Here is a 22,214-nt window from a genome sequence, read left to right on the forward strand (position 1 = left end):
TTTTCTAATTCAGATCTTGTATTCTTAGGTGGTTCTGTTGCCCACCTACTCAGTAAATATGGAGCATTTAAAGAATCTGTTGTCATCAACTATACAGAACAGTTACTGCGGGGACTGTCATATCTGCATGAGAATCAGATCATTCACAGAGACATAAAAGGTAAGGGGTACACACTTTTTCTTTGTGGTCTCCAAGCTTTGATGCTTATGTGTGCTGAGAGTCCATGTATCCTTGATTGGTGGTCAGTACCAGTGTGAGGGGGCCAGGGATCACAACACAGCTGTAAAGTTCATATTACTGTTGGCTTGGTCATAGTTTAGGTCAGATCTTGTATGGGGACATTGGTTTGTGGCTTCCGCAGATGTTTTCAACTGGAAGGTCAACATTTTAGTCCCTGTCAGGCTGTCTGTTATCAGATTAAAGGAAAACTTTGTTTAGGTCATCGTCGCTAATGGAGAGCCCTCTGATCCCCACTGCTCTCCTCCTGTCTTTACTGACAGACAGCAGGTTGTCGGCACATAGCAGGGAAGATCAGATCAGTTCAGGGTGGTGAACAAGAGATTAGTAACATGTTCTTATGTTTACCAATCCCTTCACTTTCCTGAATGAACTCAGGAGTGCTAAGTACTGAGAACTTGGGTGTTCATATCTGAAGGGATCATAAAAATGATTGAGATGTTTACTATGTCTTCTGTTTGTGAATATGAATACTTCCGTGATCAGTAGTAAGTGCTAGTTAGCAGGGGAGATGGAGCTTGAGAACTTTGTGACCCAGATCTCTTGCTGCAACCTCAAGAGGTAATCAGGGGGTCTGTACATACCCCTGTTTTTTCCCTAAAACCCCCACTGGTTAAAAGGCTGACCACGAAATTGTTAAATAAGATCAACACTGCAGGCTAAAGGCTTTTAATTTTTTTTACAATAAAACTTCTAGCCAGCAAGCTATCACTACGTCATAAGCAGAAAATGAGCTCATACTGATTGGCCACTGATCCTTAATGGGGATCAGAGCTGTCAGAAGTGGAATTGAAAACCAGCAGCTGCACTAAGTTTCTGCTGTTGGCTCTCAAATGTGAAATGTTTCCACAGCAAAGCGCATTATGCTGAGAGACACTTATATACACATGGGCAAGATGAGGTTAACTGTCATTCAATTTATGGGTTAACTGCTTTTATTAAAATTAGTTCTTTATCCCTTTTTCAGGTGCTAATCTACTGATTGACAGCACTGGACAGCGACTTCGTATTGCTGATTTTGGAGCAGCAGCTAGACTGGCATCAAAGGGCACAGGTGCTGGCGAATTTCAGGGGCAGCTGCTGGGAACTATTGCTTTTATGGCTCCAGAGGTACTCTTCTATTCCTGTAGCTCTAGTACTTATTTTATATAACATTTCCTTGACGAAGTATAGCAGTTTTGTTTTGTCTGGTGAATGAACATATGTATAATAGAAATAATTTACTGATTCAGCATTACCCCTTTTCTCATTACTATAGGTGCTGAGGGGGCAGCAGTATGGGCGGAGCTGTGACGTGTGGAGCGTTGGCTGCAGCATTATAGAGATGGCTTGTGCTAAACCTCCATGGAATGCAGAGAAGCACTCCAATCACCTTGCTCTCATCTTTAAGGTAGTGTTCTCTGGAACTGTGCTTCCTTGTCTCACCTCTGTCTCCCATTTTCTCTTTTGAAGTCGAGGCTCATTGTATTTTCTGGGTCCTGTTCTGCTGTCTTCCCTGCTAGGATGTCGGAATTTCCATAGATGAACAATCTTTTGGAGAATTGAAAACTTTTGCAATAACTATTGCATCTTTAACCACTTCAGCCCCGAACCATTTGGCAAAAGACCAGAGCACTTTTTGCGATTCGCCACTGCGTCGCTTTAACTGACAATTGCGCGGTCGTGCGACGTGGCTCCCAAACAAAATTGACGTCCTTTTTCCCCCACAAATAGAGCTTTCTTTTGGTGGTATTTGATCACCTCTGCGGTTTTTAATTATTGCGCTATAAACAAAAAAAGCGACAATTTTGAAATGCATTATTTTTAACTTTTTGCTATATCCCTAAAAAATATATAAAAATTTTTTATTTTTTTCCTCAGTTTAGGCTGATACGTATTCTGCATATTTTTGATAAAAAAAAATTGCAATAAGCGTTTGGTTTGCGCAAAAGTTATAGGGGATAGCTTTATTAATAATTTTTTTTTTTTTTTTTACTAATAATGCCGGCGATCAGCGATTTTTATCATGACTGCGACATTATGGTGGACAGATCGGACACTTGGCGATATTTTGGGACCATTCACATTTATACAGCGATCAGTGCGATTAAAAATGCATTGATTACTGTGTAAATGTGACTGGCAGTGAAGGGGTTAACTAGGGGGCGCAGTAGGGGTTAAGTGTGTCCTAGGGAGTGATTCTAACTGTGGGGGGGGCTGGGCTACGTGTAACACGACACTCATCACTGCTCCCGATCACAGGGAACTGTGATCAGTGTTCTGTCACTAGGCAGAACAGGGAAATGCTTGTTTACATCATCATTTCCCCGTTCTTCCTCTCCGTGAGACAATCGCGGGGTATCCCCACGCACATAGAGTCCGCGGGGCCCGCGATCACACCCAGAGCTTGAGGCGCCGCCGCAAGCTGCTTCTTAAAGGGCAACGTACAGGTACATTAGTATGCCTGTACGTGCCCTTCTGCCGATTTGTATATCGGCGTGAGCCGGTCAGCAAGCGGTTAATCACACATATGCTCTTGCCACAGAGGAAGTTGTGGGGCAACAGGACAATGAGTATTATTGGACTTACCCTTTTATTATCCAGTTTTTAGAGTTACAGGGGAGGACTAGCACTTTAATTATTGCTCCCGCTCTAATTGTGGCGATGCCTCACATGGGTGGTGCGAACACCATTTACATATGCGCGTGCGACTTGCGTATATGCTAGCTTCTGTGTACGAGCACGGAGGGATGGATGCGCTTTAAATTTTTTATTTTTTATATTATATTTTTTACACTGTCCATTTTTTGTTTTTATTCTATTTTTTTTTTTTATCACTTTTATTCCTTGTACAAGGAATGTAAACATCCCTTGTAATAGAAATAAGGCTGACAGCTCCTCTCTATCAAGAGATCAGGGGTCATAAAGACCCCAAATCTCGGCTTTGACCTTTTCAAAAGCAAAAGATCAAAAAAAATTATGTCATGACGTCGCTCTGGTCCTCTAAGGCCATAGAACTGTTCAGAGACTATCTCGTCTCTGTTTGCCTCTGATCAACCGGCAGCACAGTCAGATCGTTTCCCGTGCACGCCGGTAAGAACGGTAAGCCCGAAAAACACCTGCGGGCAGCAAGAGGAGGGGGGGGGGGGTGTCCCCTTCCGCCACAGCTAATGAGAAAGCCAGCCGCTGTCTAAAAAAAAACACATACCAGGGTTATGGCTGGTATCTTCAGCCATAATTCCAGTAAACCACTTGCAAACCGCAATGTATATATACATATTGTGGTTGGCAAGTGGTTTTAAGCAAACAGGCATTTTTGCATAAACTGTAATGCTAAAGTACTCATCAGGGCTTAATAAGCAAATAATTCATAATCTGCAATCAAAAAAACTTTTTACTAAGACCCTGACCATATCTGTGACCTCTTCAGTGCTGCATCAAAACTACTCATATTTTTTTATTTTCGCATTTAGATTGCAAGTGCAACAACGGCCCCATCAATCCCTCCGCATCTGTCTCCAGGCTTACGGGACGTCACTCTTCGATGTCTGGAACTTCAGCCTCAAGACCGGCCCCCATCAAGAGAGTTACTGAAACACCCGGTCTTTAGAACGAAGTGGTAGAAGCATTCTCTACAGAAGACCATTTTAAGATTGCTACTGAGATAGAGACAGGGAACTCTGTTCCTCTATAGCTGCATGTCCTGTCTCTGCCATACTGTACCTGTGTGTAATGTTTGTCCCTCCCTGCCCTGTGCATGACCACTTCATACCTGGAACAGCTTCAGAACAAGGAGGACTTAAAATATGAGACAAAATGTGTGCCTTGTGGGAGATTCCTTTCCAAAAATCTAAATGAGAAAGATACTGCTCCTTTTGACTTTTAATCGTATCCTTTTATTTTTTTTATTTATTATATACATATATATATATAAAACACATCTTGGTGCGTGCTTTGTAATTTTAGTGAAATTTGCATGAACGTTACTTTGTGGGCCATGACTTCTGGCATCTATTTAAAACATCTACAGCTTTCTGAAGCTTCCACTGAGAGTAGTTATGACGGCAATGCGGGGCAGAGCCTGTAATTGGTGTATTTGTCAGATCGCAGTATACATGGCCATAGAGATTATTGCAATGTGTAAATACTGACTACACTGTATTTTACCACAGCTGTACCACACAGAACCAACCTTTTTGTTGCCGTTTTTCTTCATTTAGAGAATTCTGTCGTGTTTTATATATATATATAAATTGGGTAAAGTTAAAATTTTTGGGGCAACTTGTACCCAAAAGCTTTTCCCTTTTTAAGACAATGACTGATCTGGATCTGATGGAATTGGTCTTCTGGTCATTGTATTAACCTCCGATTAACTATGGTTAGATAAGGATATGTGCACATGTAGAATTGGACTTTGCTTTTGTGGGTATTTGTATCCAGCAACAGAACGGGATGCAGTTGGCCATGCCAGTGCCTGCCATTGCAAGGCCAAGCCCATATCTTGGAAATTGATGGCCTCCGGTTTGCCATTAGTGAGCGGGCTTTAAGCATCCACTTATAAAAATTATGAATGGGGCATAGCTCCTGCATAGAGCTGCATGATTAATCGTTAAAAGATCACGATGCTAATCAGTTTTTGCGATTCTATGTAAACAGTGCAGAGCCGAGCTGTCAAAAAAAAAAAAAAATCAAATGTTTATCAACATTTCTCAGCCCTGAGAGAGAGAAAAGATATACAATTTATCTCTTTTCTTTTAGATGAACGGAATGAACTTTGGTCAGTAAATGAGGGCAGTTCAACCACTTAAAGACCAAACCTTTTTCTGACATTTGTTGTTTACAAGTTAAGACATATTTTTGGTGGAAAATTTCCTTGGAACCCCCAAACATTATATCTGTGTGTGTGTGTGTGTGTGTATATATATATATATATAAAAATAATCAGAGACCCTAGAGAATAAAATGGCGGATGTTGCAATATTTTATGTCGCACTGTATTTGCGCAGCGGTCTTTCAAAACACAAACTTTTGGGAAAATAAACACTTCAATTAATTTATAAAAAAAAAAATGTAAAATTAGCACAATTTTTTTTTTGTATAATGTGAAAGATGTTACGCCGCGAGAATCGTGATCTTTATTCTATGCAAAAAAATTGTGATTCTCATTTTTATCTAGAATTGTGCAACTCTACTCCTGCAACTTTGTTCTAGTTAGTGTCGGGCTAAGACAGGAAGTATAGCTTTGCAAAAGCCATATCTCTGTACATGCACTGTCAGCGTTGGCCACTAGATGGCCGGATCAGACACTTGTACAACCAGTTCTCCTCTGCAATTTGTATAAATCAGTCTCTTCAACCACAAACAAATGTTATTGGCCACTCATTTCTCTATAGTATCTTGACTTGGGTTACAATCTTTATTTCCTCTAATACGTTTCCTCTATTATGCAGAAAAGAGAACTTTAGGGGATAGTAAAGAAGAGAATAATTACAATTCTAAAACAAAATGATAGCTATGCAGATGTTACCTTTTTGTTTTTTTTGTTTTTTTTGGGGGAAGGGGGGAGGGAAGAATCCCAAGTCTCATTTTGAGAATAGTGGAAGCCAGATGAATAGGTTTTCTGTTTATTTTGGGACCACAAGGTTTTATTCTGGACCCATTAGTGAAATTCTGCCTAAGGCTTTTGCCAAGGTAGCTTAAATGTTACAGGTAATCTCCACCCAATCTAGTAGTAAAGCGCTGCGTAAACAGTACAGTTACAATGCAATTCCGTGCAGGAGGAATGAGAGGGCCCTGCTCGTTGGAGCTAACAATCTAGGAGTATGTAATTCAAATTTGTCAGCAACCATGCAAAGCTTCAGTAACAGGTTTGAATGAAGTTGGACTGTCCCTTAAAGCATCCCCCTCCTATTTAAAAATGGCATATACCTTAACCATGGGGTTCTGATGATCACTATGTGGGCTTCAGACCCCCAAACATGCACCTTGCAGTTATTGATTGCAGTTGAAAGGGCATCTGCAAATGTTGACTGTGGCTAGTATATGTAATGTAATTTGCCAAAAGGTCAGATTCAGGGGGCTCTAAAGATAAGTGTACATATCCTTTAAAAAAAAAAAAATCATCTTTTTTTTATTGCAGTGAACAATAAAAGGTAAATGACTGATTTTAATCCATTCAGTTCCAGATCACTCAAGCATTGTACCTGACCACTCACTGTTCTTTTTTTATTTTGGTAAGGTATTGTGTGTTGATTTCTCAGCCTGTTCTCCTGATCAGTAATGTCTGAGAAGTGAAAATGTTGTTCTTTGTCTGGAATATTCAGGTTTAATATTTTTCTACTAAAAGTATTTTGAAGTATAGTTCTATTACAAACCAAATCAAGAAGACTGTAACTTGACCACTCTCACTGTCTGTCTGCTGAACCTGCGGTTTTCCTTCTATCTTACATCAAGGATTGGAACAGGCTCATATGCAATGTTTATAGCAGAAGCACAAAAAAGCTACTTGAAGATCTGCTATACCCCAATAGTTGTAAGATGATATTTGCTGCTCCTGGGGCTCCTAACCCTGCTGATCATATTGTGTTCCCATCTCAGGCATGCTTAATCCTAGGAGGAAGATAGTCAATGTCATTATACATGTCAGCAGGCAGCTACCTGCAAGCTTGTTCTACTGTTGTCCGCTATGTTCCCTGACTTCTTACCTGCTGAGTTTTTGGATTGGACTGACTTGCTCCTAATATGTTTTTTTTAATTTTCAATCCCTGCAGCCCCTGCCATTTTGGAATGCATTATCTGCACCTGCAAAAAAAGATATCCCCAGTAGTACAGGGTTGTTGATATAGGTACACTTTTTAGGCTATATGCCATAGATGACATTGACAAACCTTGACAAAATGTCCTGTCCTGTAATCGTCCATAGATGCAGTAGTAAAGGATAAATTCAACTTTCTGAACATGTTACACCCATATTTGGGGTGTAACATCTACAGCATCTGCCTGCTCCTCCCCCCACAAATCTTCTCCCCGCACCTTCTGTCCCTACCCACACCACCACATCATTCATTCACAGATCCCTGAGAATCCATGAACTACAACTATTGTCGGCTTTTGTGGCTGACAACTTGTAGTTCTTGGTGAACTACCAGAGCACTGGTGAGTGCTCCAGGTAGTTCATGGATGCTTCCTGTCAGTGTAGCTGTCTGCCCTTCCCTCCGATACGAGAAGGCAGTTACTGAAAGACAGTCTTCAGGAGCCTGAGATTGCACCCCACAATCTGTGATTGTGAGTGCAATGCTTTACAGGCTCCTGGAGAAAAAAATAATAAATGAACTTTTTTTTTTTTATCTGCAATAAATGTGCATTTAATTTTTTATTTTGTAAAGGTGAACCTATCCTTTGAAAGTGTAGGGATGTTTGTACTCCCCCCACATTACCAGAACTCACCAATATTCATGTATTGTGTTTTACAATCCTGTCAGGTATCATAAGATAACCGTAATAAAAGAACCACTTTTGTAGATTGCAATTATTAACATGTTTTAGGGCCCATACCCAATGGATCATCGTAGCTAATTTTTGGTACGCTGTGGTGCCATACATCTTGAACAACACACCTCGACTGCAACACACTGCATTGGCCCTTTGCATGTCACTGGCTCCAGTGTTGCCCCTCCTTGTCATTACTTTAAGGCCTACACTACAAAATACACCCATGCAAAGGGCTGTGTTTGACTGCACAGGTGTTCTGTGAATCGCCATGCAGGCAGTCCCATTCATGTCAATTGGGATGCAGTGGCTGCATGGACAGCCTTTGCTCCCAATTTGGCAGCCATATGGGTGTGGGTGCATGGCAACAAATGCATACTGTCTGCATTCGGGGCCGTGCATCCACACCCGCACAGCTGACAAATGGGATTCTCCTCTGCATCCCCTTGCAGGCAAAGACAGCCCTGGAATGGGTGTGCGCTCATGTGAGGCTTAAGTCTTAATCCAGGAGCAAGTATGCAGGTCTGGAAGGTCAGAGTTAAATCCTTATCTGCATGATTGTCCACAGTTATTGATGGAAAGTATTCAAGCAAGAGGAACAGCATGACAACCTGGTAACTAGAATTTAAAGAACTAAGCATCGGTGGCCTCTATGGGTTTCTGTAGAAAGGTTCCTTTAACATTGAAGGCTATATGTATATAAGGCACTGCTAATTTAGAACCCTGTGGATCAGGTACATGATTACTATTTTAAAGACTTGTTGATCTCCTTGCCTCACCTTACAATATGAGATTTATCAAGGTGATGTAGATCCGATACAAGTCCAGCCTGCTGTAGCTTTACTTGGCTATAGGTTGGACAGAACAAAATGTGCCCCAACCGTGTCACTGAGCCCTAAATGAGCCACGCATCATCTGTGTCTACCTGGCTGGTGAAATACTGACTTAACAGGTTCATTTACTGTCATATTTTTATTCTCCTCTGTTGTCATTTAATGCATGTAAAATAGAAGGAAGATGGCAGCTCTCTTGCTTTGTTCTTTGTCTTTTTTTGTTTTCTTTTATGGTTAAAATTTCAATCATTTTTTTTAACTCCTTGGAAGCCGGTTGGGGTTGTTGCACAATGAAAACTAATAAAAAAGGTTATTCTGACTCTCAGGATCAACTTAATAAGCTATTGTACATTTCAGCAAATGTACTTTGTATGGATCTGGAAGGTTTGTTTTAGATAGTACAGAAACACATGCTGAACTGTATTCAAATGTGAATTTACAAATTTGGACATTCCCCTTTTTTTTTTTTTTTTTTTTGTGTGTGCGACAGACAAGCATATTCCAAAGAGTTAAATTTTATTCCGTAATGTGAAATTAAGTAGCTCTAACTGTATTTTACTTGACAGCTATGCTATGGCATATAATTATTTTTCTTGAAGTCTTAAATATTCATTAGCCCTATGTTTCCCTTGCTACTGATAACACTCTGTTGGATTTTATATACTGGAAGATTGTTGGCTGTTCTATTGCTCTCCCCCCCCCCCCCCCCCATGCATAATTGAACCTCAGCTAATCAGTATTACTCTCTAGATTCCTGTCCTTTCCACATTTCAAATTCCTAAGTCTTGCTTCCACTTAGGAGTTTGTCCTCCACTGGCCCTGCTTGCTGGCAGTTGTGCTGTCCTATTTTTATGCAGATTGTGATATAATCTTATTTTCTTTGGATCAAAGCTGGACTGAAAATCGTATTGTATAATTATTTTTGTGACATTCTTAATGTTATTTGGTACTTGTTAAGTTGTAAATAACGGCTACTGCTTGTTTTATTTCAGTCTCTACTACCTCAGGTGTCCTATAGTGTTTTTTTTTTTTTTTTTTTTATTATTTTCTTCTTCTACCAAAGTTGACTTTTCACAATGAGACTATACTTGCTGTAAGATTGATTCCTAAGACTTCCAGGGCTCAAGGGCTAATTTCTCTTTAGCACCTTTTAACTGTGCAAGCAATTGTTGCGGAAATCTCTGGGTTAAGAAAAAATTGGCTTAATTTTATCCTTTGTTATTTTAAATATATCAAGATATTTTAATTATTAAAGGTTTTTAACCCATGAACCGATTTTATAGTATAATTTGTACCTATTTTGGTGTTTTTGTCTTTATAGTAAATAAAAGATTTTGAACAAATCTGTGCTTTGTTTTTTCTTCATGATTTATTATTAGGCCTCATTCACAGGTGTACTACAGCATGCACCCCCTACGAGGGTCGTGTTTGTCTGTATGGGGATGCGCAGGTATTCCGTGCATCCCTGCACAAGCAGTCCCATTTATGTCAATTGGGATGCAGGGGCTGCACGGACACAGCCACTGATCCCAAAAAGACAGCTGTAAGGGTGCATGGTCTCGAACGCACAATGCCTGTTTGGGGCCGTGCACCCACGTAGCTGTCAAATTGGGAGACTGTCTAGGAAAACCTAGCCCTCGCACAGGTGTAACACTGTAGTACTCCCATGTGAACAACGTCTTAGACCAGCGTTCACTAAATGGCAGACTGTGGTGCAGAACTGGACTGATTGACAGTTCTGCCTGGACTGCAGCAATGCCACTGCTGGGTGCCCTGTCCCGGGCTTCCCGCCTGGCCACTGTCATCCTCCCAGGGGGCGGGAGGAGCTGCAAATCGGGACTGAGGGGCAGGAGCTGATCAAGTTCATGTTAACAAGCCGGTGATTACCTGGCTTGTTAATATGGAAAGACTCCCACTCTCTGTCCCCTCCATAAACGTTAATTCAAGAGGAATGCCCTGAAACAAAACTGGTGAATTTTGTGCATGCAATGCTAAAAACTGTTACTGCAGGAACTGTCAGCTAAACTAGCTTTAGCACCATGCGATTTCCCTGCAGTTCCCACATCCACAAGTGCGCTGCGGTTTGACATACTTGGGGGTGCCATTAAGAATAAATGGCAGCCCTACGCATTTTTAAACAGTAGCGAGTTTTGGGTGCGGGAATCGCTGCGATGCCCGAAATAGTGTGAACCAGGCCTTATACCAGAGAAGCTCAGGCAACCATTCTGTACAAAAGGATGGCAGCTTTGTATTTCTTGTTACAGGCTTTCTTTAAATGCTTACAATATAGGCAAATCAAGAATCAATAAGGAAATAAAGTGCAAACACCCTTAATAGTCACATAAGGTATAAGTCATTAAAAAAACACTCTTAATCAATGGTATATATGATCTAAGAGGAGTGCAAAGTACATCATTTTCCACAATAGTGATGTGTGGAAAAATGATCTTAATGATCTAAAAAATACAAAAATGCAAAGATTGTTCACAATAGTGATAAGTGAAGTAAACGATCTTAATGGTGACATACAGTAATCCATCTTCCATCACCAAACACACAGTGCATCCACCACCAGCTGTAGAGGCTGCTTACCAGCTCCTGGTGACCCCTTGTTATAGGGGGTCAATGTACACCTGTGGTTTAACACCCAGCCGGGGCCTTTGTCTGCGTCTCTGCACCGCTCCACAAGGCTCCTGGTGACCCCTTATCAAGGGGCTCGATGTACACCTGTGGTTTTAACACCCAACTGTGTCCTATGTCCGTGTCTCAGCACTGCTCGGCAAAGCATATGTGTATCAAAGGGAGATGGGAGGCCTTCACTGGTGTATTTTTCTGGAAGCTAAAACGGCACTGGACTGGAATGTGTGGGTGAATCTTCCTGTTTTGCGTATCTCTATTACTCTGCTTTCTCCTCCTGTCATCATGTTCCTTGTTAGTACATGAGTACTACAACACACCCTGCTGGCTCCTTTTGTTGCTTCTCCCTCCCCAGTCTGAGCTCAGCTATACAGTTGACCCTCTGCACGCCCTTCATTTTTTTAGAAGTGGTATGCGGAGAGTCAACTGTACAAATGAGCTCAGACTGAGACGTGGACAAAGGCCCCGGCTGGGTGTTAAGCCACAGGTGTACATTGACCCCCTATAACAAGGGGTCACCTGGAGCTGGTAAGCAGCCTCTATGGCTGGTGGTGGATGCACAGTGTGTTTGGTGATGGAAGATGGATTATGTCACCATTAAGATCGTTTACTTCACTTTTCACTATTTTGGGCAATCTTTGCATTTTTGTATTTTTTAGATCATTAAGATCAATTTTCACACACCACTATTGTGGAAAATTATGTACTTTGCACTCCTCTTAGATCATATATACCATTGATTTGAGTTTGTTTTTTGTTTTTTTGTTTTATAATTCGTTCTACCTTATGTGGGTATTAAGCAGGGGCGTTGCTAGGTGTGCAAAAGATCTGGGGCTAGAGCCCATGGCAGCGGTCACCAACCTTTTTGCATGCCTGCGTGCGGGGGGGGGGGGGGGGGGGGTGGAGACCGGTGGTAAGCAATTTTTCATGGGCAATGGCTGGTGTTGGCGCTTCAATCATCGTGGCACTATGGTTGATATGGTGTCTGGGTGATTGAAGTGCATTATTTCTATTGTTACATTCTAATATATAATGAAGTGGTTCAACTCACCATACTGCAGAATCAGTGGGAGCCCTGAGTGTGTCACTTGCCACATCTCCCGCCACTAGATGCAGCGTGTCACTTGCCACCGTCGCCTGTCACCAGATGCAGCGTGTTACTTCCCACTTTCACCTGGCAGCAGATGTGGATTGTCACTTGCCACATTACCTGCCACCATTTGCAGATTGCCACGTCTCCTGCCAACATTTGCAGATTGCCACTTGCCACGTCACCTGCCACCATTTGCAGATTGCCACGTCTCCTGCCACCATTTGCAGATTGTCACTTGCCACATCTCTTGCCACCATTTGCAGATTGCCACTTGCCACGTCTCCTGCCACCATTTGCAGATTGTCACTTGCTACTTCACCGGCCACCAGATGTAGGTTGTCACTTGCCAACTGATGTGGATTGTCACTTGCCATGCCAGCGCCACCAAATGTGCATTGATGCTGCATTGGTGGCAGGCAGACAACACTGGTCCATTTAGTGAGAGCAGGAGAGTGGTGATGCGGGGCGGGCAGTGAGAGATGATGTCCTCTTGCTGCTCACCCCCTGCACCTTCGACATTGAAGCAAGGGGGTCTGGCTGCAAAGTGGAGCTCCACAATGACAGGAAGCACGTGACCTCCACTCCACAGTGCTGTGAGGGCGGAAGAGCGCTGATGTGTGGCGGGCAGTGAGAGATGATGTCATCTCTCTTCTGCTCACCACACCTCACTCCCAAATTGAAGAGGCCCGGCTGTGAAGAGCGTTGATGTGGAGCGGGCGGAGAGAGATGTCCTCTCTGCTCATCCGCCCGCTCGCTTCTCTCCTCCGCCTCTCTCATGCAGCCAGCCCACCCGCTGCAGCAGCCACAACCCACTGGTTAGGCAGGGACCCTGCAGCAAGAGAGTCGGGGCTATAGCCCTAATAGCCACCCCCTAGCAACGCCCCTGGTATTAAGGGTGTTTGCACTTTATTCTCTTATTGATTCTTGATTTGCTATTTATTAAGTACGATTTCACCATTTTTCCAGTATTGGTGTTGCACGTAGAATTGCTGCTTTAATTTTAATAAAAATGTTCTTTAGTGCAGTTTTCAAATTTTTTACAACATAGGCAACCTTGTTCGTTCCATTAAGTGGTAATCTGTCACTGTTAATAATTAACTGGAGGGGATTAGTAAAGTGAGCTACTTGGTGACTGTCATACAGAGGGTCAGGTGTAATCTGTAGCACAGCCTGTAAAAGATGAGCATCTACGCTTGTCTTTACAGTGGCTTGAGTGTTTACACTTTTGAGCTTTGCTGATCCCCAACCACTGCAAGTATTCTAGAATTTGGGCATGTCAAATACCTGCATGTACAGAACACCTGCAAGTGTGTATTGCCTGCAGTGACCAACAAAGCGCCAGAGTTTAAAGACTTGGTCCACCGAAAAGGCAATTATAGTTAGTTCTATTTTGCTGGCTGACATTTTTCAAGCATCCATGTAACCAAAGATTTATTGGCGTCTATAAAGGAATAAACACCTTTGCCTCCATGGAAGACCTTTTAGTGATGCTGCTGCTCTTCCTAGGCCTTATACAAAGATTGATGCAAGGATATACAGTGTACAATTCTCAGGCAGATGACAAAGCCTTAGAGTGTCAGCTAAAGATGTGGCACTTAGGCTGGCCATACACGGCTTGAATTTCAGCCGGGTCCTGCTGAACCGGTTAATGGGCAGCCTGAATGTACCAGGTTGATCAATCGATCAACTTGGGTACAACCAGCCTGCTGGATTCTCTTGTGCTGCTATAGCCGCTAGCGATTAATCGCCATCTTCTCCCAGTGCGAATGGCTGCCCCCGCTGGGAGAGGACAATGGCCCTGCAGGAGGAATTCCCGCATCAACACTGTGTTGATTGGGGAATCAAACTAATTTCTTTTCCTGCAACCAGTGGTTGCAGGAAAGAAATTTGCTCTATGTATGGTTGGCCTTAATCTGTGTTCCAGTCTATAATAGAAAAAATAATGAACAATAGTGGTGGTCATGGAGGTCAAACGACAAATAAAACAAGTTTGAAAAATGTCAGCAGATCCTTTGCTGTTACCCTCAGATTCGAATTGACTGCATCCTAGCCACAATTTTTTGAAACTCCTGAGGAGGGCTGTTGCCTCCAGGCCCACCTGCTCTCATCTATCCATTTAATGCATGTGCTTCCATTGTGGAGACACTTATAAATTCAGTAGTGTTAGGACTGCAAGCATACACAGGGTGCCGTGAAGAGGCCTTGCAGCTTATGCATGCGTTTGCAAATGCGTGCTAACTAAACCTGTTTTTAACGCACTGTTGGACAGGTTAATTTGGTTGGTTGGCAGACGACTGGTTGGTGAGTGAGCTATGGAAAGTTCTGTTTTTGTCTTTCATGTGATAGCCCTTCCATGTGCTCCTTGCTGTAATGGACAGTTATAGGTGGGGGCAGGGGCCATTTGTTTGTTTCTGTTTACCTTCCCACAACAGTCTAAACTGCACTATATTACCAAAAGTATTGGGACGCCTGCCTTTACACACACGCACAAACTTTAATGGCTTCCCAGTCTTAGTCCGTAGGGTTCAATATTGAGTTGGCCCACCCTTTGCAGCTATAACAGCTTCAACTTTTCTGGGAAGGCTGTCCAAAAGGTTTAGGAGTGTCTATGGGAATGTTTGACCATTCTTCCAGAAGCACATTTGTGTGGTCAGGCACTGATGTGGATGAGAGCCTGGCTCACAGTCTCCGCTCTAATTCATCCCCAAGGTGTTCCATAGCAAGGTCAGAATTCTGCAGGCCAGTCAAGTTCCTCCACCCCAAACTCGCTCATCCATGTCTTTATGGACCTTGCCTTGTGCACTGGTTCAAATCATTTCTTGGAGGGGGGATTATGGTGTGGGGTTGTTTCTCAGGGGCTGGGTTTGGCCCTTCATTTCAGTGACAGGAACTCTTAAGACGTCAGCATACCAAGACAGTTTCATGTTCCGAACTTTGTGGGAACAATTTGGCGATGTCCCCTTTCTGTTCCAACATGACTGTGCACCAGTGCACAACGCAAGGTCCATAAAGACATGGATGAGCAAGTTTGGGGTGGAGGCACTTGACTGACCTGCAGAGTCCTGACCTCAAACCTGATAGAACATCTTTGGGATAAACTAGAGCAGAGACTGCGAGCCAGGCCTTCTCTTCCACATCAGTACCTGACCTCACAAATGTGCTTCTGGAAGAATGGTCAAACATTCCCATAGACACACTCCTAAACCTTGTGGGCAGCCTTCCCAGAAGAGTTGAAGCTGTTCTAGCTGCAAAGGGTGGGCCAACTCAATATTGAACCCTACAGACTAAGACGCCAATAAAGTTCATATGTGTGTAGAGGCAGGTATCCCAATACTTTTGGTAATATAGTGTATGTCAAAAGAATTCCCAAACCTTTTCTTCCCAGAATGGGTCTTTATGCAATAGATGAACAGAATAGGGCATGAGAAAATGTAATATGGCCAACAAAGGCTGATCATGATAAACCTGGAGTGGCAGAATTACAACCCCAAGGCCAACGCAAATTGGGATGTTTTGTATAAAATCTACATTAAATCCAAATGTGTGCACACCTAATAGGAAATTTTTTTTGTTTTCATTATTGTTCACTTTTGACGCTGTCTGAGGTCCGGTAACCACCCCTCCTCAACTGACTTCTCATTATCAGTTTATGTGCATTCCAGCTAAATAAAGTTTTTATTACATAGAAAAATTGACATGTTCTTGTGCATACATTGTGTGTACTACCTCTCGTTTTGATGGGGGGGGGTTTGGGACTTTAAATGAGGCACAATGAATGTGCCTCCATCCCTGATTCGGGTAAACGAGAAAGGAATGTGGGACTTTGAATGAGGCCATTGACTTGGAGGTAGAGTGGTTAGTAAACATTATTTATTTGTGGCAATGGTATGAAAAAAGTAATTTTATATATATACACACACACACACACACACACACACACACGTCAGCTTGGCAGCACATGAGAGGTAACGAATAATTGATAAAATTGTATAAATACATATATGTACACATGTCATAGAAACGGCATTTGGCAATAAGTTGAATGATATAAATCTTGAACATGATTAATTGTAGATATAGTACAAGATATTTCCTATTAACAGGCATTGGTATACCATATGCAACAGAGCTGCTGTAAAAACAAAGGAAGGTACACTTACATAGTGCTCAATACATTTTGAATGTATAAAAGGTATATATGGGCCAGTGAATAGGTAATGAGCCAGACTTGACTGAGCACCCCATGGAAACTCGATGCGTTTCATGGCTATATGCCATTCATCAGGAGTTGGATACACTGTAAATACAAATGGGTATGTAGTATTAGTTAATATATTCTACCCCTAAGGGGAGAAAAGACCTCATGGGAAGAAAGGGGTCTATACTCACAGGTCGGCTAGCATCGAGGAAGATGGGACCCCAAATGGTTGTCTGTTCCAGAGCTGAGCCAAGGAACCTTGCCCCGGCCAAGAAAACATCCACATAGCATGCCCAATCACCACAACACACTCCACATGTGTGGGGATGTTTACAAATATAGTGTTCTGAAAAAACAATGTATAAAAATATGTGAAGAATATGTAAAAAAGAAAAAGAGTGAGAAAATGTGAAGTGTAAAAACATAATGAATGATTGGGATGGAAAAAAAAAAAATGAATAAGTGTTGTGTGTGTATATATACAGGTGATAAAAATTAGAATATCGTGCAAAAGTTCATTTATTTCACTAATGCAACTTAAAAGGTGTAACTAATATATGCGATAGACTCATTACATGCAAAGCAAGATAGTTCAAGCCGTGATTTGTCATAATTGTGATGATTATGGCTTACAGCTCATGAAAACCCCAAATCCACAATCTCAGAAAATTAGAATATTGTCAGAAGGTGCAATATTCTAGGCTCAGTGTCCCACTCTAATCAGCTAATTAAGCCATAACACCTGCAAAGGGTTTCTGAGCCTTTAAATGGTCTCTCAGTCTGGTTCAGTAGGAATCACAATCATGGGAAAGACTGCTGACCTGACAGTTGTGCAGAAAACCACGATTGACACTTTCCATAAGGAGGGAAAGCCTCAAAAGGTAATTGCAAAAGAAGTTGGATGTTCCTAAAGTGCTGTATCAAAGCAAATTAATAGAAAGTTATGTGGAAAGGAAAAGTGTGGAAGAAAAAGGTGCACAAGCAGCAGGGATGACTGTAGCCTGGAGAGGATTGTCAGGAAAATGCCATTTAAAAGCGTTGGGGAATTTCACAAGGAGTGGACTGAGTCTGGAGTCAGTGCATCAAGAGCCACCACACACACACAGACGGATCCTGGACATGGACTTCAAATGTTGTATTCCTCTTGTCAAGCCACTCCTAAACAACAAACAACGTCAGAAGCATCTTACCTGGGCTAACGAAAAACAGACCTGGTCTGTTGCTTAGTGGTTCAAAGTCCTCTTTTCTGATAAGAGCAAATTTTGCATCTCATTTGGAAACCAAGGACCCAGAATATGGAGGAAGAATGGAGAGGCATTGCCAAGAGAAAGATACATGAGACCGAACAATGCAGAAGAGCTGAAGGCCGCCATTGAAGCATCCTGGTCTTCCATAACACCTCAGCAGTGCCACAGGCTGATAGCTTCCATGCCACGCTGCATTGAGGCAGTAATTGCTGCAAAAGGGGCCCAAACCAAGTGCTGAGTACATATGCATGCTTATACTTTTCAGAGGTCCGATATTGTTCTATGTACAATCCTTGTTTTATTGATTGCATGTAATATTCTAATTTACTGAGATTGTGGATTTGGGGTTTTCATGAGCTGTAAGCCATAATCATCACAATTATGACAAATTAGTGAAATAAATTCACTTTTGCACGATATTCTTATTTTTCGAGTATCACGTGTGTGTATATGTATGTATATATTTTATATATATATATATATATATATATATATAATAAATGGGTATGTTGCATGTGTCAAATAAAGCGCTCGAAAAAGATTATGTGTTCATAACTTATGTGTGTATCCAGTGAATCAGCTGTGGGTGCTACCTCCCTGGTGTAAAACACATTGTGAAATGGTAAGGCAATTAAGCTCACCTGCTTATGTAATCCGGGTGTGGGGCGGGTCCCCAGCCAACGTCATGCACAACGTTAAATGAGCATAGGAGTTGACAGTGAGATCCACCACCGGCGTGAGCTGGACTGAGAACGTCCCTGCATCACGGGGTCAAAAGATACCACGAACAGGTCGTAGCATGAAGCAGATGTGAGGAGGCCCCCCGCCAATATCCCAAGAGAGACACAGAAGGGAAGCACTGCTACGCATCGCAGCTCCAGAATCAAGACAAGGAACGGGCACCCCCCATCCCCAACCCAGACCAGCCTCAGTGTGGATAGAATCATATAGAACAACAGAAGCACAGTAGGAAAATATTTTGGTATGTAGGTACAGTAAATTGTAATAGGAAAAAATGGGCGTGGTATCAGATGGTATAAAGGCGTTGACAGGTCACTATATGGAAACGGGTGTCTTCCACCCAAAACTAGTGAAGAAAAAGAGATATGACCTGCCAAACACCATAGTGACAGAACCTCCTTCTCTATTAAATATATAAAAAAGGAAATTAGTGGGACTTTGAATGAGGAACGTCACTGTTACAGATGTTGCATATGTCATTATTATATAGATTTTTATTAGTCAAATGCAAATACTTGTAGTACAATGCCAAATGTACCGCCAGGTGCCATAGACATGGCATTGTAGATGTCTCCAGTGTGTGGACCCTGGATATGGTGCACTGACAGACAATTTTTGGGTGGAAGACACCCATTTCTATATAGTGACCTGCCAACGCCTTTATACCATCCGATACCACGCCCATTTTTTCCTATTACAATTTACCTACTTACCAAAATATTTTCCTACTGGTCCTCTGTTGTTCTAAATAATTCTATCCACACTGAGGCTGGTCTGGGTTGGGGATGGGGGGGAGTGCCCCATTCCTTGTCTTGATTCTGGAGCTGCGATGTGTAGCAGTGCTTCCCTTCTGTGTCTCTCTTGAGATATTGGCGGGGGGCCCTACTACGCATCTGCCTCATGGTATGACCTGTTTGTGGCATTTTTTGACGCTGCGATGCAGGGGCCTTCTCAGTCCATCTCACGCCGGAGATGGGGTTGGCGTGGCTCCACTTTGGCGCTTGCGCGGGTGGTGGATGTCACTGTCAACTCCTATTCTCATTCGACGTTGTGCATGACGTTAGCCGGTGACCCGCCCCACACCCGGATTACATAAGCAGGTGAGCTTAATTGCCTTACCATTTCACTATGTGTTTTACACCAGGGAGGTAGCATACACAGCCCATTCACTGGATACACACGTAAGTTATGCACACACATTCTTTTTTCAAGCCCTTTTTTTGACACATGCAACATACCCATTTATACTATATATATATATATATATATATATATATACACAGTGGGGACGGAAAGTATTCAGACCCCCTTAAATGTTTCACTCTTTGCTATATTGCAGCCATTTGCTAAAATCATTTGAGTTCATTTTTTTTCTTCATTAATGTACACACAGCACCCCATATTGACAGAAAAACACAGAATTGTTGACATTTTTGCAGATTTATTAAAAAAGAAAAACTGAAATATCACATGGTCCTAAGTATTCAGACCCTTTGACCCCTCTGATCATCCTTGAGATGGTTCTACACCTTCATTTGAGTCCAGTTGTGTTTGATTATACTGATTGGACTTGATTAGGAAAGCCACACACCTGTCTAATTAAGACCTTACAGCTCACAGTGCATGTCAGAGCAAATGAGAATCATGAGGTCAAAGGAACTGCCTGAAGAGCTCAGAGACAGAATTGTGGCAAGGCACAGATCTGGCCAAGGTTACAAAAAAATTCTGCTGCACTTAAGGTTCCTAAGAGCACAGTGGCCTCCATAATCCTTAAATGGAAGACGGAGCTGGCCGACCGGCCAAACTGAGCTATCGGGGGAGAAGAGCCTTGGTGAGAGAGGTAAAGAAGATACTACATATCCATTTGTATTTACAGTTTATCTCTGTACCCAACTCCTGATGAATGGCATATAGCCATGAAACGCGTCAAGTTTCCATGGGGTGCTCAGTTAATTCTGGCTCATCACCTATTCACTGGCCCATATATACCTTTTTTTTTTTTTTCTTTTTTCTGGTTCAATCATTTTTGTTGGGTTACATACAGAAAAAAATGAGTACCAAATTTGCCCATGCTGGGACTAAGAAAGAAACATTCCATAGTACGAAACATTGTAAGGTGCCAAATAAAGCCAGAACAATATAAAGTATAAACAAATAAATGGGAAGACCCAGTGGGATATCCCAGAATGTGAATCTACAAATGCCAAAAGATAGGTGTCCCATCCATGGTACAACCCAAAATGGAAAAATATAAAAAAAGGGGAAAGGAACAGGGGGATAGAGGCCCCAAGAGTTAAAGAAAGAAAGCGAAGGATGGAAGTACGGTTCCAGAGAGGAAGAAGGGCGGGTGGGAAGGAAACATGGGCTCAGGACCTTCTCACGCGTGAGTCATAGGCGACCAATGCTAGCTGGATGTAATTATGGGAAAGAGTACTCAATGCAAGGTTCCCATATTTTGAGAAACTTTGAGTGAGAGTCCTTTAAAATACTAGACGTGTTTGTTAATCACAAGGGCCATCATAAGGTCCTTCACTCCCTGGAAGGAGACTGCAGGTTTTTTCCAGGCTTGATTGATGGTTCTTCTTATAGAAATGAGTATGATGCCAATTTCTGATGGTGAGCATATTGGCCCAGGATATGACAGTGAGATCTTCTTTAAAAAGACTGTAGATTGCCTTTATGAGCATTTGCCTTGCCCGTGTAGGGCATAACAGGATTACTAAACTACCACCACTCTTAGCAGCACATACTTGCTCTTCTTTTCTTTTCTTTTTTTTTCTCCTCTCCATTCAGTCAATACTTGATATTTTCAGGTATGAGGAGCATGTGACTAACTCCCCTCCCTCCCATGTGACAGGACTGATGCTTGGTGATTGGCCACTTAGGTACCCAGCCAGGAAAAAGGAAATGAGTCCTCTGCCCTGAGAAAGCTTCAAGTCACGCCTTAGAGTTTACATAGTGCTTACTCTCTTAATTCTTAGGCAGGCCATAAATTAATCAATTTTCTTTTCTTCAACCATTGGTTGAAGGAAAGAAAATTGCTCGATCTCCCCATCAACACAGTCAGTGTTGATGGAGTAATCCCTCCCGCTGTGCTATTGTATTCTGACAGCTGGAGGTTTCCCAGCCGTCAGAATACAATGATCACTGCTGGTGGCTGTAGCTTCCAGCAGTGATTGACCGAAAAAAAGACAGGCTGGTTGTACTGAAGTTAATCGTTAGACAACCAGCCTGCCCATAGACGGATTGAAATTCCTCTTTTTCCTGCTGAATGGTAAGTTTAAGTGGCTCAACAGTGTGGTTATTCTAGCAAAGGGGATTATGTGCAGCTGTATGGTGGGGAGGGGTTGGAGTCAGTTGAGTGAACTTGCCGTGTTGCCTTGCTTTAGTTAAACTCTAGCTCCATACTAAACACCTATTGTTGCTATTACGTCTTTTTTTTAAATTGCATCTGTATTTATATAATACTTAGGATCATGTTTATTTTGCCTAATTTTATGCTGCTAAATAACATCAGCCTCATCTTCTTTGACAAAATTAGTCTGTACTTCTAAAATTTCTGGAATATGTGTTTTAAATTTTAATTATTTTATTGAAATGTTTCACAGAAACACAAACAGTAGCTTAATTTAGAGTACAATAAATTCCTGAAGTGGGTACATACAGTTGCTAACAAAACATTACAGTTGATCAAATTCAAAAAGGATAAAGCTGGAGATTCTGTAAAAGAGAAGGACAAATAAAGACTATATAAGGGTAT

The 22,214-nt window shown here is 42.1% G+C and overlaps 1 protein-coding gene across 4 annotated transcripts in view; it reads left to right on the forward strand.

Moving 5' to 3' along the window:
* The window catches only part of MAP3K1 (mitogen-activated protein kinase kinase kinase 1), a 115,207-nt gene extending 105,326 nt beyond the window's left edge, over window positions 1-9,881 (forward strand). For all 4 annotated transcript variants that reach the window (XM_073622911.1, XM_073622936.1, XM_073622918.1 and 1 more), the window contains exons 17-20: window positions 29-160; window positions 1,206-1,348; window positions 1,497-1,628; window positions 3,691-9,881. In XM_073622911.1, the coding sequence (XP_073479012.1) occupies window positions 29-160; window positions 1,206-1,348; window positions 1,497-1,628; window positions 3,691-3,840 (557 nt within the window). In that variant the 3' untranslated portion in view covers window positions 3,841-9,881. The remainder of the gene's footprint in view (window positions 1-28; window positions 161-1,205; window positions 1,349-1,496; window positions 1,629-3,690) is intronic.
* Window positions 9,882-22,214: the final 12,333 nt, after the last annotated feature.

This window comes from Aquarana catesbeiana, linkage group LG01, assembly GCF_042186555.1.
Source record: "Aquarana catesbeiana isolate 2022-GZ linkage group LG01, ASM4218655v1, whole genome shotgun sequence".
Taxonomy (NCBI): Eukaryota; Metazoa; Chordata; class Amphibia; order Anura; family Ranidae; genus Aquarana; species Aquarana catesbeiana.